General features: G+C 34.1%; 2 protein-coding genes and 1 pseudogene across 6 annotated transcripts; all 3 read right to left on the bottom strand.

Moving 5' to 3' along the window:
- Positions 1 to 520: 520 nt before the first annotated feature.
- Positions 521 to 3677, bottom strand: LOC132061154 (F-box/FBD/LRR-repeat protein At1g13570-like; annotated as a pseudogene).
- LOC132059419 (F-box/FBD/LRR-repeat protein At1g13570-like) lies at positions 1101 to 8567 on the bottom strand. Of its 5 annotated transcripts, XR_009415558.1 has the most exons (7): positions 8417 to 8567; positions 6883 to 7712; positions 6620 to 6787; positions 6244 to 6486; positions 5560 to 5682; positions 2883 to 3024; positions 1101 to 2234 (listed from the first exon to the last, which is right to left on the bottom strand). XR_009415558.1 is itself a non-coding variant. In XM_059452037.1 (5 exons), the coding sequence occupies exons 2-5, from the start codon at positions 7696 to 7698 to the stop codon at positions 5685 to 5687; spliced, it is 1245 nt and encodes a 414-aa protein (XP_059308020.1). In that variant the 5' UTR covers positions 7699 to 7712; positions 8417 to 8567; the 3' UTR covers positions 5670 to 5684. The 5 variants fall into 5 exon arrangements, 3 of the variants coding, with proteins under 3 accessions (XP_059308020.1, XP_059308019.1, XP_059308018.1); XR_009415557.1 differs by lacking the exon at positions 2883 to 3024; XM_059452037.1 differs by lacking the exons at positions 1101 to 2234; positions 2883 to 3024 and having other exon boundaries at positions 5670 to 5702.
- Positions 8568 to 11851: 3284 nt separating this feature from the next.
- LOC132060685 (uncharacterized protein At2g29880-like) lies at positions 11852 to 16259 on the bottom strand. The gene is made up of 3 exons (XM_059453657.1): positions 16021 to 16259; positions 13026 to 13425; positions 11852 to 12630 (listed from the first exon to the last, which is right to left on the bottom strand). Exons 2-3 carry the CDS (start codon positions 13398 to 13400, stop codon positions 12574 to 12576), a joined length of 432 nt encoding a protein of 143 aa, XP_059309640.1. The 5' UTR covers positions 13401 to 13425; positions 16021 to 16259; the 3' UTR covers positions 11852 to 12573.
- Positions 16260 to 20488: the final 4229 nt, after the last annotated feature.

Raw genomic sequence — 20488 nt, 5'->3', positions numbered from 1 at the left:
AACTTTATTTTGTCAATTTTAAAAATTATGTTTTAAATTTGCTTTGTCCCAATTCTCATTAGCTTTGTCTTAAAATTGCCAAGTGGCTTGTTATTAGCTTGCCACTTGGCTTAACCACATTGCTTGTACCTCTCCTTTTTTATATATAAAATATAAAGATATAGATATAGATAGATTGGTTTCTATTTTGGTTTTTTCCTTTTTCCTTTATGTGGGGTTTTTCTGTTTATTGATTTCATTTTACTTATTTGTTTTTTAATATTTGTTAAATGTTTGCACGTTATTAAGATGGTAATAATTAACTTATTCTTCCATCATAGTGAGTGGATTAGAGAACCACATGTGTTGTATGACAAGAAATGGCTCCACTGTTGGAGAGGATGATTCTGATTTCTTATGATGAAAACTAGTAGTGCTGAAATCGATAATAATAATGTTCAGGTATTCATTGAGCAAGACAATATGAACCTACTGTTTGGATAGTTGTAAACGATAATAACTTTTGTCCCTTGAGTGAGAGAAGACAAATTGCTCTATTTTCTTACAAAATATTTTCTGATAACTATATTTTTTTAAAAATTCTTCATAAAATGTATATTTTTCTAAGAAGTAGAAAAATATTTTTCATCATACCAAACACAATATTCATGCATGACAGTCGATGTATGTATGTCAATTTCAGTTGTGGCTACTGGCTCCATCTAGGTTTGTGCTTGTGAAATGTAAAGCTTAGCATTGTAATGATGAGACTATTGTCTGATCTCACATATAACTACTTCAGTTTTACGTGATGCCCACTGAATGTTTATCAACTCTGCAAGTATCTTGGCTCTTAATTCATCAAATTCGCATACATCGGGCTCAATTAGCATTTTCATCAGCATCGCGGATTTGGCCAATAGAAGCTTCATAAGCTCCATTTCAAGCTTTGTACCATTTACTCGTTCAAGCTGAACTGTCCTAAGGTGGTTCAATGTAACACTTGAGAAACTTGCGAAAAATTCATCAACTTCATCAGTGGCCATAGGCTGTTCACCCGATTTATCATACCCCACACGATATACCTAAGAAAGATCAAGAAGATTCAAAAACCCAAGGAGTATGATAACAAGAAAGTTGTCATTACATACGAATAGCATATAAAAAAGAGAGTAAAACATAAACATCATTAACAACCTCCACTTCAAGATCATGTAAATATAGCTGCTTATCGAGCAAAGAGCACAGGAACGATAAATATAAATCTAAAACATCCAGAGATACATGGAGACGTTTAAGATGGTTAAGAGGAGACGAAAGCCTTCTTGGTACTGCAGCTGCACCTGCAACCAAGAACTACAAAGAAAATAAAAAAAACCAGGATGACTTGAAGCCAAAAAGATCGTACATGTATGAAAGTGAAGGTACATTTACCTGGACACTTCCCACATCCAAGTACAGATGCTCGAGGGCAGGAAGTGACTGAAAAAAATTGTCAAGATCACATTTTTCTGATTCCTCTAAAGATCCTCCATAGCAAAGAGAAAGTTTAGCAAGAAGAGGAACATTAATTTAAGAAATATATTTTGTAGTCTGTGAAGTTGAAGGATGTCAAATTGGGAGCGTTAATTTGAATGTGGTCTGAGATTTTCAACACCAACTTCTCAAGCAATGGGCTATAAGAGATTAAGCTTTCTAGTAATTTGGAAGAAACTGTGACATCATGCAAGTTCAGTCTATTTAACATATCAAATCCTTTGAAGGCCGGTGGAGGGTATTTACAAAATTTTGGAGAGTCAAACGCCTCAACTGCGAACACGTGAAAAATGAAGGTGGCAATCTGTATCGGTTCCACTCCGAAAATTCAAGAACAAGATCCTGAATGTCATTCCTAAAGAGGAAATATATCAAACTGCCAATCTTAGGATACTTTTTCATTTCAGAAATGGAGAGGGTAAACTTAGTAAGTGGTCCTGAATGACAGGTCCAAATGTGGTACATAATTTTTGTATACTTAATAGAAGGGGATAGTAAGTCATTTGTCGCGTCCCAAAGTGAATCATCAAGCGTCAACTGTGGAAGTCTGCACCATTTATACCTCCATTTCTTCGATAAGATGCTGGTCCTCATAGCTTTTTTCAAAGGCAAACGCATCAGAATGGCATTGATAAAATTCTCAGGAAGGTTGCTAAGTCGATCGGTAGGTAAACTTTGACAACCATGCTTTTAGCTCTCAGTGCAATGCCAATGGGAATCTGCAGAAAATAAACAAGAAAACAAAGGTAAGTAATCTCAAAATTATCTGCACATACTACATAGTACATAGACAACAGTCATCCATCTCTTCTTAAAATAAATGAATTGCATTGTTTTAAAGCAAGAATACCCTCCATAAATAATTCATGGATCCAGGAGATTATACAGATTTGTTATTGGAAAGGAAAAATCAAAAGAGCACCTACGAGAATCACATTGTCGTTTTCCGCTAATAAGATTCTCAGTGGACATCTATAGCTACACGATAAGGAGAAAAGTTTGTCCAGTATTTGGTAATTTTCGCTCTTAAGATCTGCTTAAAAGCTGTGAACTGGATTTGACATCAAATACAGTACTATTAAATTTCCAATTACCTAACTAAGTTTAGTAGCTTAATTCCCACAACTTGCCTGGCGAGTATATACAGAATGGGAGTGAACAATGGTGTCATATTCAACATTACTAAGAAAACTGAACATAATAATAGAACTTATAGCTGCAGAAAACACAACTGCAGTTACTGAATCTAAGCACTACCCAAGGAAAGCAACATCTAAAAAAGGGTTCAAATAAGCACTTTAATTGATCCAAAAAGGAAAGATATAATTACAAATAAAATGATGATACTAATACACATTTAAGCTTACCAACACCCAAGAATTTTTATGATGCAAGATCTAAAATGGTGGAGTCGACTTTTCTCCTGATTGTTGCGAAATGCCCTGTGTGTTCTTAACTCTTCTACTCCGTGCTTCCGCAGGTGGATACTATTTGTGATTTTCGATTCTTCTGCAAGTATTTTTGCCTTATCACTATTTAAGTTAATGACTCTTACATACATCTCGAGTTTCGATAACTATAAAATTTAAAATGAATTAAAATAAGAAATATTAGTTCACAAGAATAGAAAGACCCTTTAGATTTTTTTTCTTTTTTAGTTTTTTGAACAAATAATAGCTCCATTTCACTAACAGTGTTTCCCGCCTACATCATGTCTTTATTCCACATGCCCTCCAAGGTGGAAAAAAGGATTGATAAAGTGAGAAAACTTCCAGTTTAGTGAAATAGAGCAGAGTCACTGAAAGGAAGAAAGAGGTTACCGATTCTGCAACAAATATAGCACAGTGAGATCTCATGGTTACCGACAGTCATTGAAAGGAAGGAAGAGCATGGTGAAATAGAGCACAGTCATTCAGGGTGTCAGAAACTTAAGAAAACATAATAGAAGCCTTCTGATGAAATGGCTTTGGAGATAATTTGCAAAAGGAGAGGTTACCCATTCTGCAACAAATGCTATATGTGGTGATGGAAGCATAAAGACTATCAACCACTTATTTGGGCACTGTCCTGTTGCCAACACAAATGTGGCTGCTGTTCTGGGCAGGAGTTGGGCTAAGTTGCTCGGACTCAACTTCCCTTGGAATCTCAACCTGAGATCTCATGGTTCTAAACCCACTCCAGTGACCACTAGGCCACAACCTTGGGTGCACTTCCCATTTTTCATTTTCTAGAATAAATATTCAGTCTTTTCTTCTTTTTGAAAATGTAAAGGATGTCTTATTAGTTATTACATACTTTGTTGAAAATTATCAATCCCCTTCTGCGTAAAGTGTGTTAGGCCAAGGGAGCCTTCTTTGGTATAGGAAAAAGGGACATGGTGTAAGTGAGAAGTGCATCCAAAACACTAGTTTTTCTATGACGGTAGTATCCAAGACACCTTGCACTAACCTCAATTACACCACAGGTATCTGCGGGAATTTGAACCTTCCAAAAACACTATTTTATAAGATTTTTGGGACAAACATAAATAGCTCTTGTGCTTTGAAAAAAAACTACCGAAAGGAAGTAGCTTTTATTGACTTAACGAACACATACACATACCCAAAAAGGAAACCAACAACTAAAACAGAGTATTGAAACAGAAGATAGATACAATTATTTTCAGAGAGTGAAGTTCAGTTCATGCAAAAGGGAAGGAAATGATAAACCACCGAGATTTTCTATAACAAAAATACGCCTTAATTGTCTCACTCCTATACACAAGTGAAGAACTCATCATTTTAAGTTATAAAAATAACTATGACCAGTTGACACACACTCTTTATCTCAAATTGATAATCATGCATTTTTATTTTAGGTTCCTGTCTGCTTTCACTTTTTTATGTTATCAATTTATTTGATCACCAAAAGAGTGATTCGGACCCTATATAAAGAATGTTCAAATTGTTCCAATAAGTCAACTATCATTTGAATTCTACTATTGTCTTGGCTCTGTTCTAATCTTTTCCAACATCTCCCGCTACATGACCCTATTAATTTCTGGCATCTCCCGCTAATACAGAACTTCCAAGAGAAGATTGGCATCTCCCCCTAATAAAGAACTGCCTATACATTAATTCCAACAAGCATATCCTCTGATATATAGAAGATACCCAACCATTACTAACAATAAGCCAACCTTGAAAAGTCGGACAACACAGTAAACAATCTATCACTATAGATTTGATGATTTTCACACTTTAAGCAACCTTATCAATAGCAAAAGTATTACAGAGACAGACCCTGAGCAAAAACACAACGAAAGATGAACATTCCTGTCATGCCTAACTTTAGTATGTTATTTCAAATAGATAATAGAACTCATAGTTGCAGAAAGCATCAAGAGAAAAACTTCTTAATTTGGAGGGGCGATGTTTTTATGATTCTCATGCTTGTCAAGATTTCATTACATACCACCCTAAAAGATGGCAGAACTCCAATTCTCTATCCAGCTTCTTCTGATAAATGATAAAATAGTCTTCTCCTACTATAGAGCAAAATCATTTTTCCTGTGATATTCTAAGTCACTAGTACCACACACTTTCTTCAACGCCTAAACACAGTATTCATCTGTCACAACCCACAGAATATCACATACCATGAAAATTTATAAGAAATATGACCTGGATAATAGTTTATCCAAAAAAAAGCATTTACTAAGTTAGTTCTTGGCTGGTCAGATATAAATTTGATAGAACGTAATATTAGTGGAGGGTGCGTATGAGTATAGTGGCGATCGGTGAAAAATATAAGCAGAACGAACACATTATCTATCTGGTGTCCCCGTTTTTGGGACAAGCGTAAATAGATTCTTGTGCTTTAAGAAAAACTATCGAAAGGAAGTAACTTTTATTGATTTAACGAATGCATACACATACCCAAAAAGGAAACAGAATAAGATAGATACACTTATTTTCAGAGATTGAAGTTCATCGAAAAAGGGAAAGAAATGATAAAACACAGAAAAAATAAGCAAAATATAATGGAAGAAGATTTAAAGCTTACCAAGCAAGAAGATTGCTGGTGATGGAATCTGCCTTACGCCCTATTTCTCTGATGCTTCAGCTCTTAGGCCATTATTTTTACCTCTTCAAGTATTTTATCCTAACCCAGGGCATGGGCTTCGGCCTTCAACAATTGGGTTTCATCTTTCATTATGAGACCATTTTTAAGAATAAGATAATGGAATTAAATGCTTATTTTGGATAAAACTATGGGAGTGGGGGGGCGGGGGGAGGAGGGGACTGAGTTTCACTCAAAATGCTTGACCGCTGGCAGGAAAATAAAAGCTTGGCCTGTTAAGTCCCTCCAAGCTGTGCCATAATATGCAATTGACCAGGTAGAGAACTAACACACTGTGATCCCACAACTTAACGTTGAAATAAACCACCACAGTATCAATTCATGTATAAGTCACATTTGATAACTCATTCATGAGCAGGCAGTAAATGTAAAAATCCTTAAAACATGTAATGACAATGCTATTACAACAAGACAAACTAATCAAAACATCCATCTAGCAATGCTCATGTTCCGAAACAGACGTTATGGCAAAGCAAAACACAGTGTTAAACTACATCAATGTTTGTTTCTCTCTTCTCAATTTTAACTTCTAGCCAGAGAACGTGATCTGGTTGAATCTATGTAGACTACTTGTGCTTTAGGAGATGCACGCGAAAATTTTGCTACCTCAGCAAAAAATTGTAATCTTGTGTCAAGATTTTCATGATCTATAAACCGTCGATCAATTAGCATTCTCTCCAACAGTGGGGACTCAGCTAACAAAAGCTTGATAAGCTGCAACTCAGGCGTTGTTCCTGCAAAGCATCCAAGCTTAACTTCGCTGAGGTGATTAAATGTCATGTCCGAGGTATGTTCGAGCTTAAGGGATTCTAGAATAGGATCATCATCTTCATCATCTTCAATACGAACCTAAGATTGATAACAAGAAGTCAACTCACAGATTATTGAGGATCTAAGAAGTATGAAAAGAGCCGCTAAACAAGAAAGAAAGAAAGAAAGAAAGAAATAAAGAAAGAAAGAAAAGAGTCAAAGCACTACGAACCTTAATTTCAAGATATTCTAAATATGGGAAGCTTCTTATCAAGCAAAGAGCATACGAGAGCTTATATGATGATTCAATCAGCGTAATATCAGGCAGGTAAAATCGCTTGACACTGCTCAGTTTAAAGGTAAGCCTTGTTGGTGCTTCATATCCTTCTTCAGCAAAGAACTAGAAAACAATTACCAAAAATCAAGATCAAGTCAGCCCAAAAGAAATTCCATCCGCTAAAGTGCATAATGATTCAGTCATGAAGCAACATTTACCCCGGAATCAGAGAAGTTAAAGAGGAGGTGCTCAAGAGCAGAACAAGACTCGAAAACCTTTGCAAAATCAAGTTCCTCTGCCTTAATATAGTCACCTTGCAGAGATACTTTTAACAGACGAGGGACATTCTTTAGGCAGATAGAACTTATATTGCCCGTGAAATCGAACGATCTCAACATGGGGGCATTAACTTCAATTGTGTCTGAATTTGCTGTGGTATCCAGCACCAACTGCTCAAGCAATGGGCAATGAGATATTAAACTTTCCAGCAATTCAGAAGAAATTGTGACTTCACATAGTTCCAGGCTAATTAACTTATCAAATCCTTGAAAGGCTGATGGATGATCTATAAAGCAATAGTGAAGATTTAGATGCCTCAGCTGCGAACATGTGAAAAGTGAAGAAGATAGTTTGTATAGCTTTCTAAATGGAAGGTGAAGAACAAGATGTTGAATGTCATTCCTCGAGAGGAAACATATGAAGTTGTCAATCTCAGGACAGCTTTTTAGAAGAACAACATTGAGGGTAAACTTAGTAATGGGTCCTTCATGAAGGGTCAAGAGCTGGTAGATAATCTTTGAAAATTTGACAGTAGGGTTTAGTAAATCCTTTTTTGTTTTCCAAAGTTCATAATCAAGCGTCAACTCTGTAAGTCTACACCACTGATACCTCCAGTTCTTTGATAAAACGCTTGTCCTCACAGCATCTTTACAAGGCAAATGCATCAGAATGACATCGATTACATTATCAGGTAGGTTGCTAAGGACATCATGCGGTAGACTTCGACAATGCTTTCTTCTCTTAGGAGGCATCATAAATCACCAAATACCTCTAGAAAATAAGCAACAATACGAGGTAAGGAATCTCCAAACTATCTGAACGGAACTGCAATTCACATTGTCAAATCAACACAAGAACAAAATAAGCACTTATAACAATAATCACCAAGAACCTGCAGAAAATTACTAATAATAATAATATGAAGCATGGAATCCCCAAACTATCTGGATAGAACGTTTATTCGCATTGTGAAATCAACATAAGAAATAAAGGTGCATTGTAATTGAAATCATCAATTATCTCCTATTAATATCTATGTTATACGGATATTTAACTTGACATGAGGTACCAAGTGGGGTACACAGAAGTTTTAATATGCTGGTCGATACTTAAAGAAGTGAATAAATGAAACAAATCATTTTAACACATCATACAGAAAAACACAATTCAAATTATACTCAAGAAACCATCCAAGATAAACCCCAAATTGTTTTAGAGAACTCAACCCACAAAGAAAAACAATGGATGTTTACAAGTAGTTCCAGGTTGCTTTTCTAATATTATTATCAACTCATAAAATTTGCTCATTTGAAGCAATAAAATACGCATAATAATCTGTTCTATATTTAGAACAGCAAATTAGTAGCTTTACTAGTATTAAAATTTGCAAATCCTAAAGAACCTATATATAACTGCAGCATAACACTAACCCCAAAAAGCAAAGTAATAGAAAAAGAATGGTAAGTCAAATACCCTTTATGTGTGCTTCTTCAAGACTTCAATCTCAATCTAGAGTCCGTTCATCACTCACAATGGAGAGAGGATTTGGGGGGAAAGCGTAGAGTGAAATGGTGAGCGTTAGAGAAAAGTACGCTTCAAGTGTTAAAATTAGAAAGCTTAAAGGTCCAGTTTACCCATTATAGTTTAAATTTATTCTCCGTCAATGTTTGGGGTCAAATTTCCCTTACGATACTTGATAAATTTACCCTTATATTGGATAGAAGTTTGACTTAAACTCCACAATATAAAAAAATTAACCACGTCATATTCACGTAGGCTTCACGTTAGGGGTGGGCGTTCGGTTCTTCGGTTCGATTTTATCAAACTTCGGTTCGGCTATTTCGATTTCGATTTTATGAAGGTGGACACCAAACACCGAACCAAACTAATTCGGTTCGATTCTTTCGGTTTTTTTGATATGATATTATAAGCGATTCCATTTACACTAATTTATATTCTCAAAAGCAATAAAACATAAAACTAATAAATTGAAATCAAAATCAAACAAACAGGATACACAAGAACAGAAAATCATAACCATGATATAGAATTACTAGGTGTTATATACATACAGTAAGAATAAGAAAAAACACATAAAGGACATACATTAATCCTAAAGACACATCCTAATCACCTTCCTTTGTTAAGGATATTTGATTTTCTCAACTGAAGTGGAAAATTAGAGATACAAAAGCAAAAGAGGGTTTGTTACAATTGAGATTTTTTTTTTTGGCTTAAACTTAATGGGTCTGGACTATTTTAATTTCTTGGGTAATGTATTAAATTTTGGTGTGCGTTCGGTTCGGCTATTTCGGTTTCGATTTTTTCAAGGTGGACACTGAACATCGAACCAAACTAGTTCGGTTCGGTTCTTTCGGTTTCTTGAAGTTCGATTTGGTTCGGTTCAGTCCGGTTTTCAATATTAATGCCCAATCCTACTCCACATCGGATCCCAACCCCAGTTCTTTTAACCCGTAACCCATTTCTCCATCCCATAGAATCATATAACCCTAGTTCATTTTATTTTAGAAAGAGAGGAATCACCTCTATTTGAGTCTTCTTAAACCAGATTGTGCTTCTTTTGGTACAATTCCTCATTGGAAACAAGGAGTCATACACAATTCCTCATTTTCTATTTTATATCCTAGCAATATGTCAAAAAAGTTTCGCCTCCCCAAACTTAATAATTTTTCCGAAATTAAGCTTATCTGTGAGCTGTGATAAGTGTTTCTATAAACCTTAATCCATCAAATTTCGGTGCAAATTTATCTGATGATGCCTGCACTTGTGGTGTTGAATAATTTTCATTCTTTTTCTTCTGACTATCATGTTGAAAGAAATTTTAAAAGAAGAAAATAATTAAGCTTTGTTAACCCCTACTACAAAAAAGAAAGAGCAAAATTCCATGAAAAAAGTATAAGAAAACTTTTTTTTTTTTTTTTTCACACCCAAGAAATTGGACGCTGATTTTTTTTTTTTTTTTTTTTTTTTTTTGCAGAACAATAATTAAGCAGAGACCTATCTAGAATTTTAAGCACAATCTGATTTAAGAAGACCCAAATGGGGTGATTCGCTCTCTTTCTAAAATAAAATGAACTAGGTTGTATGATTTTATGGGATGGGGAAATGGGTTACGGGTTAAAAGAATTGGAGTTGGGATATGACGTGTAGCTGACGTGGCTAATTTTTTTCTGTTGTGGAGTCCAAGTCAAAGTTTCATCCATATAAGGGCAAGTTTATCAAGTATCCTAACGGCGATGGCAAATTTGATCCCAAACTTTGACGGAGGATAAATTTAAACTATAAACCATACCTGGAGGGTAAATTTGACCCTTTTCTGGGAAAAGGTGACAAGTTTGACTTGAAGTGGTCAAAACCCACTTAAATTTTGATTAAGTTAAAATGGGGCCATATATAATATTTAAAACTTGTTAAACTTTTTTAAAATACAAAAACACCCCATTCTCTTAACCCCTTTATTTTAAAATAAAAAGCAATTTTTTTTTTTTTGGGATTCAAAAGGCAACCATCTGTTCATCTTCTCCCAACCGTAAACACCCTTAGTGGTCGTTTGGTACGCGGACAAAGTTATGCTGGGATTATAGTCTTGAGATTATAGTCCTGGGATTAAATAATCCCTGGATTATTTAGTACTGATCCTTTGTTTGGTTCATTGGATTAAAGGTGGGATATACCATGTATAATTCAAAGCATGTGTTTGGTTTGAAGTTGGATAAACCTGGATAAAGTTATCATTTTCAATTTTAACCTTGATATTCCAATGGCTTATTGTGCATAAGTGCAAAAACATGCAAGAGATCCAACCTTGTGCATAGGTTATAAATTACCCATTATAATGAACTCTCACTAGTTTGTTTCCTTTTTTTTTTTTTCTTCTTACAACTTTGGTTAGTCACTCAAGCTAGTAAATTGGTTGCCTAGAAACCAATAAAACAGAAATAGAAACAGAAACTGAAACTAAGTGCTGGAAATGCAGGAATTATGCATAAGCAGTACTAAACTTATACAGAAAAATGCAAAAAAGTGTGCAAAAAGCCAGAAACTATAAATAAAAATGCAAAAATAAATGCAGAAAATACAAAAAGCAAGTCAAAAAATGCAGAAATTGTGCAAAAATGAGTGTAGAAACTATGCAGAAAAAGCAAAAACTGTGTAGAAATGAGTGCAGAGACTATGCAAAAAATACAAAAATTGTGCCGAAAAATGGAAAAAATGAAGCAAAAAAATGCAGTAAAAATGCAGAAATGTAAAATCAAAAATGATGCAAAAATTATGCAGAAAATGCAAAAATCAAGCCAAAAATTGCAGAAACTATGCAAAATGAGGCAAAAAATGCAAAAAAAAATGTAGGCAAAATTGAAATTGATGCAGAAAATGCAAAACTGAAGCCAAAAAATGCAGAAACCGTGCAAAAATGATGCAGAAAATGCAGAAACTGTGCAGAAAAATGCAAAAACTGAAGCCAAAAAATGCAGAAACTGTGCAAAAATAATGCAGAAACTGTACAAAAATGAGTGCAGAAACTGAAATTAAGATTTGTAGAAACATACACACAATACAATACCATAAGAAAAGTTCAAAATACATGATTAGCATTCATATATAATATTTACATTTGCATCCTCATGCTCTTCTCCGTCACATATCAAGTTTATATGGCTGAGGCATCAAAATATAATACAACCATTAAACCTTTTGAAGATCGTCAATTTAGCAAAAACTATCAACCCATGGCACTTGTAACAATCATATTATATACTTGGAAACCTATCATTGACAACCATCCACACATATAACATTGACATCCGCATCCTCATGCTTTTCCCGACCACATATCAGGTTTATAGAGCTGAGGCTTAAAAAGCAGATACAATCATTAACCCTTTTGAAGTTCGTCAATTTAGCAAAAACTGTCAACCCATGGCCAGCCCTTACAATCATATTCATATACTTGGAAACATGTCATTGACAATCATCCACACTATATTTTGACGTTGAAGTTCACCCATTTGTAAGAACAAATCCATTTTTCTAACATCAGAAGTAAGCTCTATTGATGCTTTGATTTGTTGATCTGGACTATACAACTCTTGATAAGCAGGGGATGAAAGGATATCTAAAACTTTTCCACGAATTTCAGATTCATCACGCGCCCCAAACATGTCAATTAAAGCACCCATTGTTTTGCCGTGATTTGTCGTAAATTCCTTCATAACATCAACTAAATCCTTTAAAGCTGTCTCGTTAACATCTTCAACAGTTCTTTTTCTTTTTTTTGCTTTTCTCCTTATCATTGACATTGGAAGAGGAGCTTCTAGTATTTTTACCTTGTTGTTGGTTTTGTTGGTGTTCGGGATTTCCACTTTCAGAAGCTCAATCTGCACTTTGACAAGCTTTACTAGGTCCATGAGCATTTTCGGCTTCTCCAGGGGCTACATCAGGTTCATGTCTAGCATCTTCTTCATCATCTTCATCATCAACTTCAATAAGAAATCCTAATCTTCTATCATTAGAAACTCCTTGACCTTGGCTCCTACCAATTTCCTCAAAAGCATCTTCGGCCCTTCTGCAAACTCTCCCGTTGCTCTATCTTTTCCAAATATTTCTTCCTAATCCTCGAACAATGGCCATGTCTTGTTTTGCATTCCTTTGGCATTTGGATCAGCCTATAATAAAATAGGATAAAGCAAAATATTCAATCAACATATGTACTTTATAAGTATACAAATTGATACCACAAACCATACAAATTGATGCAGCAAAAGGATTAAGTCCAAGAATAGACATGATATTATAGTCTTGACATAAAATAATATTACTTCCTTTAGTTAAGTTAGTGAAGTTCACAATCCTAACATAGAGCTAAGGCAGTAGTCTTGACATAAAACAATATTACTTCCTTTAGTTAAGTTAGTGACTTTAAAATTTGAGGACAAGCATAGTAAAGAGCCAAACTACTAAAGCCATATCTCTCTTTTACTTGGCATATGCAACAGAAATCACACGTTAAGAAACTTTATTAACAACATATTCGATGACTTGAAAATAAAATTTTCATTACCTTAACAAACTCATCCCATTTGCTTGGATCATCAACTACAATTCTTCCTTCACCATATTGAAAGCCCAAACCACTACGACTTTTTAATAAAGCTATAGTCCTGTAATCCCTCTTCCACGCTTTCATTTTAGAATTAATATGTGGTTGAGATTTCAATCCACAGTTAGGATGGATTTTGTTTAAATAAAGCTCCAATTCCGTCGTGTATCCGGGCCTAAAGGTGCCATTATCCGCTTTCCAACCCTTAACACACAAATCCTTTAAACCATCAATAAGAGTGTGTTCTTCTTCTAGTGTCCATGACCTTCGGCTTTGAGGTGTTGCTCGGCTCGACCTTTTTGATGCTTGGTCAGAAGATGATGTGTGATTACTCATTCCGTCAATATGATCTTGACCAAAGCTGATCAAATAAACAACATAGCAAGAAATGAGCAAGTATTTGCTATTTGAAATCAAATAGTTAAGAACATTAACAAGAAGATGTGAAGTCACTTACTAACTTATGACTCACTGATAAATATTTTAGCCATAAAAAAAAAAAATACAACTAACTTTGTCTAGGAAAAATAATAATGTGAGACTAACTCATAGATACACTGCTTATATTAAAAAAAAAAAAAAAAAAAGTAAAAACATACGTAAAGATTCACTACTAGTCTTCAGAAAGATATTGTTAGATATACATTAAGGTGAATTGTCTCCACAAACAAAGAATGTGAGACATACAAAAAGATTCACTATTTGTCTTCACAAAATATCACTAGCTACTACATCTTCCAATGGACGAAAACCATACCAAAAGTGTACAAGCACCACAAAATGACAACATAACTTAAAAATTACAAAGATTAATTGCTAGATCTTTCATTCCACATAGACTGAGCTAGCTCATCCCTCCAAGTGGTCCACTCATCAGATGGTTCAACGGTATCAATATTTCCATGTTCATGTTCATGTTGATGCTCCATGTTGAATTCTGTTTCCATGTCTAACGGATCAACTTCCATCTCTCTTCGAATGAAATTGTGTAACAAACAACATGCACTAATGATTCTAGTATGAATCTTAACCCAGTACCACGAAGGACTTCTAAGAATTCCCCAACGTCCTTTCAATACACCAAATGCTCTTTCAATAACATTGCGCGCCCTAGCATGCTTCATATTAAAGAGCTCTTCTCGGCATCGAGGTGGTGGATTGTCACCTTGCCAATCCCTTAGCCAGTATCTATATCCTCGATAGGGGGACAGAAAACCATTTCCATTTGTATATCCTCCGTCACATAAATAATAATTGCCTAAAAAATATAAACAATGATATAATTACTTTAAAATATTATTCTATTTTTGAGGTAATAAGAATAGACAAGTCTTTCTGTATAAAGCATACCCTCGTACTTTCAAACCATTCCTTCGTACAACAAAGATCTCGCAATACACGACCATCAGCCGTCGACCCTCCCAACCAGGTAAGACATAAGTAAAGTTAAGATTTCTATCACAAACCCCCAAGACATTAGTTGCTATATCTCCTTTCCGTGTCCTGTATCTTGGCTTATCTATAGTTCGAACTCTAATGGGAATGTAAGTACCATCCAACGCACCTAGACAACCTTATAAAATAAATTAACAAAATGCTTACATGATAATGTTTTAAATCTTTCTATAGTAAATCAAATGTTATGTTGAAATTTACCTACCTTAAACCATTTCCATCGATCACCAGTCTCATCTTCGGCCACTGGATTAGGACTAACAAGTAACAATGGAGTTAGTTTGAGAATAGCTCTTAGACATTCATTAAAGGCTTGACTTACACTCCACCGCTATCTAATATAATCAACTTTGATAGACCTGTTCTTCTCGTGATGAGCCAAAATATTTAAGAACATTGCTAGCTTTTCAGTGCTTGACATATTGTTAGTGTCTGTCAATCCTCCAATATTCGTGGCTAAAGAAGCTAAAATGTGAAAGGCCTTTCTATCCATCCTAAGCTTATCAATACATACAATATCACTGTCGTGAATGATAAAATTTAGATGAGACATGATTTTAGGAATTCTAGCACCAGTGCTATATCGAGTGACCCGTCTATTTCTAGATTGTCTTCTTAAAATTATGCTGTAAATAGCCATAAAAAGACAAATAAAGACAACATATGAATGCATCATAATCTCCTTAAGGATCGACATCGCACAATTGTTGATGATCCATAGACACTTATTTGTCATTTAAAAATTGCAAAATCATTATTAAACTGAGTAGATATACTGAAACATATATATTACATAATATAAAACTGAGTTCTTGTTTTCTTCTCCTGTACAAATAAATTTCACCATTGCTCACTAGAACAAATAAGTTTCACAAAAGAGTTACGTTCTTCACCGCAATACGGTCCTCTTTTATAACTGATGACAATTAGAAATAGTATTGTCATCTATAAACACAATAGTTCTAGTTGAATCATTACATCAAAAGAAGGTAAAAATCATCAATATCCCGCTAAATCTCCATTAGTAACATAAAAATAACATCAAAAAATTCGAAGCTTCAAAAACTCAAAACCAGTACAACAAAAATCCAAACCCCAACATTAGTGATTACAAAATGTGGATCTTCCTCTCAGTTTCAAAAAAGTTTAACCATTTCTCCACATTAGTACTGATAAGAGGCATACAACCGAAGAAATCTAAGAGGAACTCAGATTTAGCATGAACTACTCCTGAGAGAAACTAAACAATAAGACTTGCTACTTTATTCAATGATCAATACACATACAAAATTGAAAAAATAATTAATAAAAAATAAAAATTTACAAGAAGAGGAAAGTAACAGAAAAGAGGAGGAAAACATGAAGTAGAAGGGAGAAGATTTCTTGTGATACCAAAAACTTATCAATTTGTAAGTAGAATGGTAAAGGTTTTTTTTTTTAATGATAGTAGATACATGGTAAAGTAACAGAAAGGGAGAAGAAAATAAAAGGACAAACTTACAGAGATGGATTTCTTGGAGTATCAATCTGTTGGATTTCTTGGAGTATCAATCTCCCATAGCTGAGTGCCCAAAGCTCTAGTGGGAGAAGTGAAGAAAAGGATTATCTAGAACAACGTAATACGTATATATGAAATAGGTTAAGGGGCAAGATGGTCATTTAGTAAAGTTATCCCAATATATATTAGTACCGGTATTAGTTATACCAACTAGGAATAGGGATAATATTATCCCAATTTATGGTATAATTTTGTACCAGTACTAATTAATAACTCAAACCAAACATGGTACTAATTTATCCCAAAAATTTAGTACCAGCATATCCTATCTTATACCCTCTAACAAACGACAGTAACCATTTTTTCTTCCGACAGACCATCGCTGCTCGACGCTGCTCCGACCATTGGTGGCGAGGTACGAAACCCCACCCATCTCTTCCATCCTTTTTTCTTCTTCCCCTACTACTAGTTACTCTTCATGAAAGAAAAATCTTCATTGTTCTTATTCATGGCTGCTACAATTTCAAGACCAACAATAGCACTATTTGGATCCTCAAACTTCTTAGGAGATTTATTACTGCTATGATCAGTGAGGGCAAAAAGGGAAAGATTTCTAGACAATCTTTTCTTCTTTCCCTTCACTTCACCCATTTCCACACACACCCAAAAAGAGAAAAAAATTGAATTTTTATGATGGGGTTCTCCTAAATCACTTCAAACACAAAAAGGATTAAATTTTTAATATGGTGTTTTCCTAAATCTCTTTCCCTCTCTTCAAACAAAGAAAAAGATTGATTTTTTATTATGGGGTTTTCCTAAATCTCCTTCAATTTTTTCTGTCCACTTTTTATCCTTCGCTAAATACCCACAAACACAAACACTGTGTTTTGGTTGGTTCTTGGATGAATATGAACTGGGAGTCTTGGGGTTTAGGGGATATACATAAATATAGAGTTATTATCTTCTATATGTATGTATAGATAGAGAAAGGAGACCGAGGATAAAGGGAAAAAAAAATACAGAGCACAAGTTTTCTCTCTTCAATTTTTTGGTTCCCCCTATGGTTCTCCCTTACTGAGAAGAGGAGCACTCCTCTGGTTTCTCTGCTATGAATAACAAGAAAATTTCTTATCTTTAGCTTCAACTCCTTTTCTCTTAATTTTAGAGTCTACGCTTGTTGTAGTGTAACCAAAGACTTCACTAGATGAGCTCGTTGAACAAGCAAGAGCATTACTAATTGAAAATGAAGTTTCAATTGAGTATGCAACTCAGCGTCAGCAAGAACAACAATTTGAAGACAAGAATGAGGGCTAAAGAAGCCTCTCAATCCTCTTAGGTAGAAGAATAAAGAGAAGTAAAAACAAGATCTGAAGATGATGATGATGATACGCATTCTAAAGAGCTTACTACCCAAGAAAGAACTGGAGATGGAGATGGCGAAGATGAAGCTAATGATGATAATACTACACCAGTCGAAAAGTCGATGACCGGCAGTGAACAAAAAAGCAAACAGTTACATGATCAGACTGCTAAATCTTCTACTGATGAGTCATCTAATACTATTTTTTTGTCAATTTGTTTGATTTATGTTATTGTTAAACAATATTATGAATTGGATGTATTTTACGTTCACTATGTTCAGTATATATTTTCTATGTTCAGTATGTATTTTCCATGTTCAGTGTATATTTCCAGCAAAATATTAGATTTAAACAGTTGTTGCAATAATTTAAACAAATGTTGCAACAAGTCATAGGTTGTTGCAACAAGTCACAAATCTGTTGCAATAGATTCCTAATCTGTTGGTGAAAAATCAACAGATGTCGCTGATGTTGCAACAGATGAGTAAAGTTGTTACAACAAATTCATTATCTATTGCAACATCTTACAGAATCGTAAATAAAAATCAAACCATTTCAGTATGTCATTAGATTTTCACATTATGTTCAGTAGTTTCAAACAAGTTACAAATCCGTTACAACAGATTCTAAATCTGTTGGTAATAATCAAACAGCTGTGACAGATGTCGCAACAGATTTTCCATCTGTTGCAATATATTAAACAACTGTTGGGAATAATCAAAGAGTTGCTTTGAGTATATGATTACAACAGCAGAGTAATCTGTTGCAATAGATTCCTGACCATGTTGGTAAAACTCAAACAACTGAGTAAATTGTTCAACAATGAAAATCTGGTTGCAAACAGATAAGTTTGGTAAATAAATCAAACAGCTTGAAGCTTTTGCGGAAGTTACCAATATGTTGCAACGGATATGCTCAAATGTTACAACAAGTTACTTCATTTGTTCAACAGATGGCTCAACTGCTGCAACAATGTACTTAGTTGTGGTAAAATATTCACTCTATTGATCACTTTTCCTTTGTTTATCACTAAATATAGGTGAATCAAGTAGTTCACATCAAATCACTCTAATGATCACTCAATTCAATGCATAATGACTTAGTTGATCATCTGTCCTGATACAAAATACCATCAAATTGATTAAGTATATATATTGATCACTAAATATCATTGATTTCCTTTGTTTATCACTAATTATGGGTGAATCAAGTAGTTGACATCAAATCACTCTACTGATCACTTGATTTAGTGCATAGTGTCATGCCCTCTTTTTAACGGATTAAAACTAGCTCACAACTTATAGGCTATGTTTCCTCTGGTTTTGTAAATTTTTCAGAGTCGCCACCTAATTTTTAGGAAATATTAGGAAACCATTTGTAAAAAAAGTAAACTCCATTTTTAGTTTTTGAAACCTGTGAGATTCTAGGTAAGAATTTTATTTACCCCGAGGGGAAGGTGTTAAGCATCCTCGAGCTTATCCGAGGACGCCTTTAAACTTAGCTTAATTAATACTAGAGGGGATTATTTATTATTTATTATTACCTATTTTTTAAAAGCACTGTGAAAAGAAACTATTCCTCCAAATGACTTGTAAAAGAAAAACGGATTTTAAGATGATTATGTTATGTGAATAAATGCACATTGTAAAAGTAGATAATGATGATGCATGCGTGAGAAAAATATATATAACGTTTAGAATAGTATGTTTAATGTAGAATAAGCAGGTGTATATTTTTTATAGGATACTAATGTATATATGTGATATGTTTATTGTAAAGGAAGTAGTTAATGTGCATGAGATATATATATATATATATTTTTTTTTTCTTTTTTCTTTTTCTTTGTATAATATAGTATAGAAAATGAGAGGATTAGTATAAAATATATATAGAAGCGAGGATTAGAAGATAATGTGTAAATATGGTACATCATATTTTGAAAATAGTTATTTCTGTGACATGAGAATAATATATAAATATACACACATTATGAAAAGATGATTAAAGGAATTGCTGAAAATAAGATAATATATATATGTATGCGTGTATATAAAATAGAATATTTACCTTATAGCTTTCGTAAAATAGCTTGACCCACTATACTCGGGCTCTAATATAACTTCCTCATTTAAATTTAATGAATCTAACTCGTTCAATATGTTAGCATAAAATAGAAAAAGATTACCCATAAAATACGCATCTTATCCTTTTGAAACCCCTATTTAAATCACTCATTTTGTTAAAAGGGATTAAAAAAAAGGAACGTTAATTAACTTTAAAGAAGAGAAAAAGAAAAAAATCAGCCTTATCTATTGGTTAAAAAATGTTTACAACCTGTGAAATATGCAAAGTTAAAGGGACGTTTGTCATTTCTTCATCCTAAGCTATCCTTAAACCAAGATCTATATCTAAGGAAAAGTGGCCAATAAAGCTCGGCCATTCACAAGTTCACAAACAAACAAGAAATAAAATCCTACAAATACAAACCCATAAAAATGTTAGTCAGAGGGTGCAAATAACATATAATAATACAAAAGATATAAAAATTTTAAGAGAGGAAGAGGGACGTGGACTCTTGACACGAAAGTGGGGGGACAGCTTGACACGAGCATTGCGGATGCAGCCACTGTTTTTTTTCTCTGAGTCTGGGCAGAATCCGGAGTTGCCTTAACTCCAAATGCTCCCAAGTGTTGCGTGAAAAAAAAAAGCAGAGGATTAGCAGCGATCTTAATCACAAGCATAAAACTAGTTAATAAGAATAATCACATAATCTGAAATGAAGCACGTGTCTTGCTTGGTTTCCAGAATTTACACAAGACATCTCATTTAACTTTGGAAAGGACTTGTTACAATTCATATATTTATCTCAAACATCTTTACCATTACCCATAAAACATCTCAATTCCATGGTTCAAATATGAAAACATGTGGCTGAAATTTTCACAACTAAACTACTTTTTATAAAATGGAGAACCTTTCAGTTGTTGGCACTCCCTGATCCTACTCTTATCTTTTAACTATGATTATTTACTTTAAAGAAAGGCACAAATAGGCATACCACACAATGCCTGAACCTCAGACTAAACATCAACTTTGAAAGAAAAGACAAC

This window comes from Lycium ferocissimum, chromosome 6, assembly GCF_029784015.1.
Source record: "Lycium ferocissimum isolate CSIRO_LF1 chromosome 6, AGI_CSIRO_Lferr_CH_V1, whole genome shotgun sequence".
Taxonomy (NCBI): Eukaryota; Viridiplantae; Streptophyta; class Magnoliopsida; order Solanales; family Solanaceae; genus Lycium; species Lycium ferocissimum.
The sequence above is the reverse complement of the archived record's forward strand: the minus strand, read 5'-3'. Positions and strand labels throughout refer to the sequence as shown.

Coding starts and splice junctions, on each gene's coding strand:
- LOC132060685 (XM_059453657.1), bottom strand. CDS start 13,400: ATGAGTAATCACACATCATCTTCTGACCAAGCATCAAAAAGGTCGAGC. Junction 12,631..13,025: donor AATGGGATGAGTTTGTTAAG/GTAATGAAAATT, acceptor ATTTTATTATAG/GCTGATCCAAATGCCAAAGG.
- LOC132059419 (XM_059452035.1), bottom strand. CDS start 7,698: ATGATGCCTCCTAAGAGAAGAAAGCATTGTCGAAGTCTACCGCATGAT. Junction 6,788..6,882: donor TTAACTTCTCTGATTCCGGG/GTAAATGTTGCT, acceptor ATTGTTTTCTAG/TTCTTTGCTGAAGAAGGATA. Junction 6,487..6,619: donor TAGAATATCTTGAAATTAAG/GTTCGTAGTGCT, acceptor TATCAATCTTAG/GTTCGTATTGAAGATGATGA.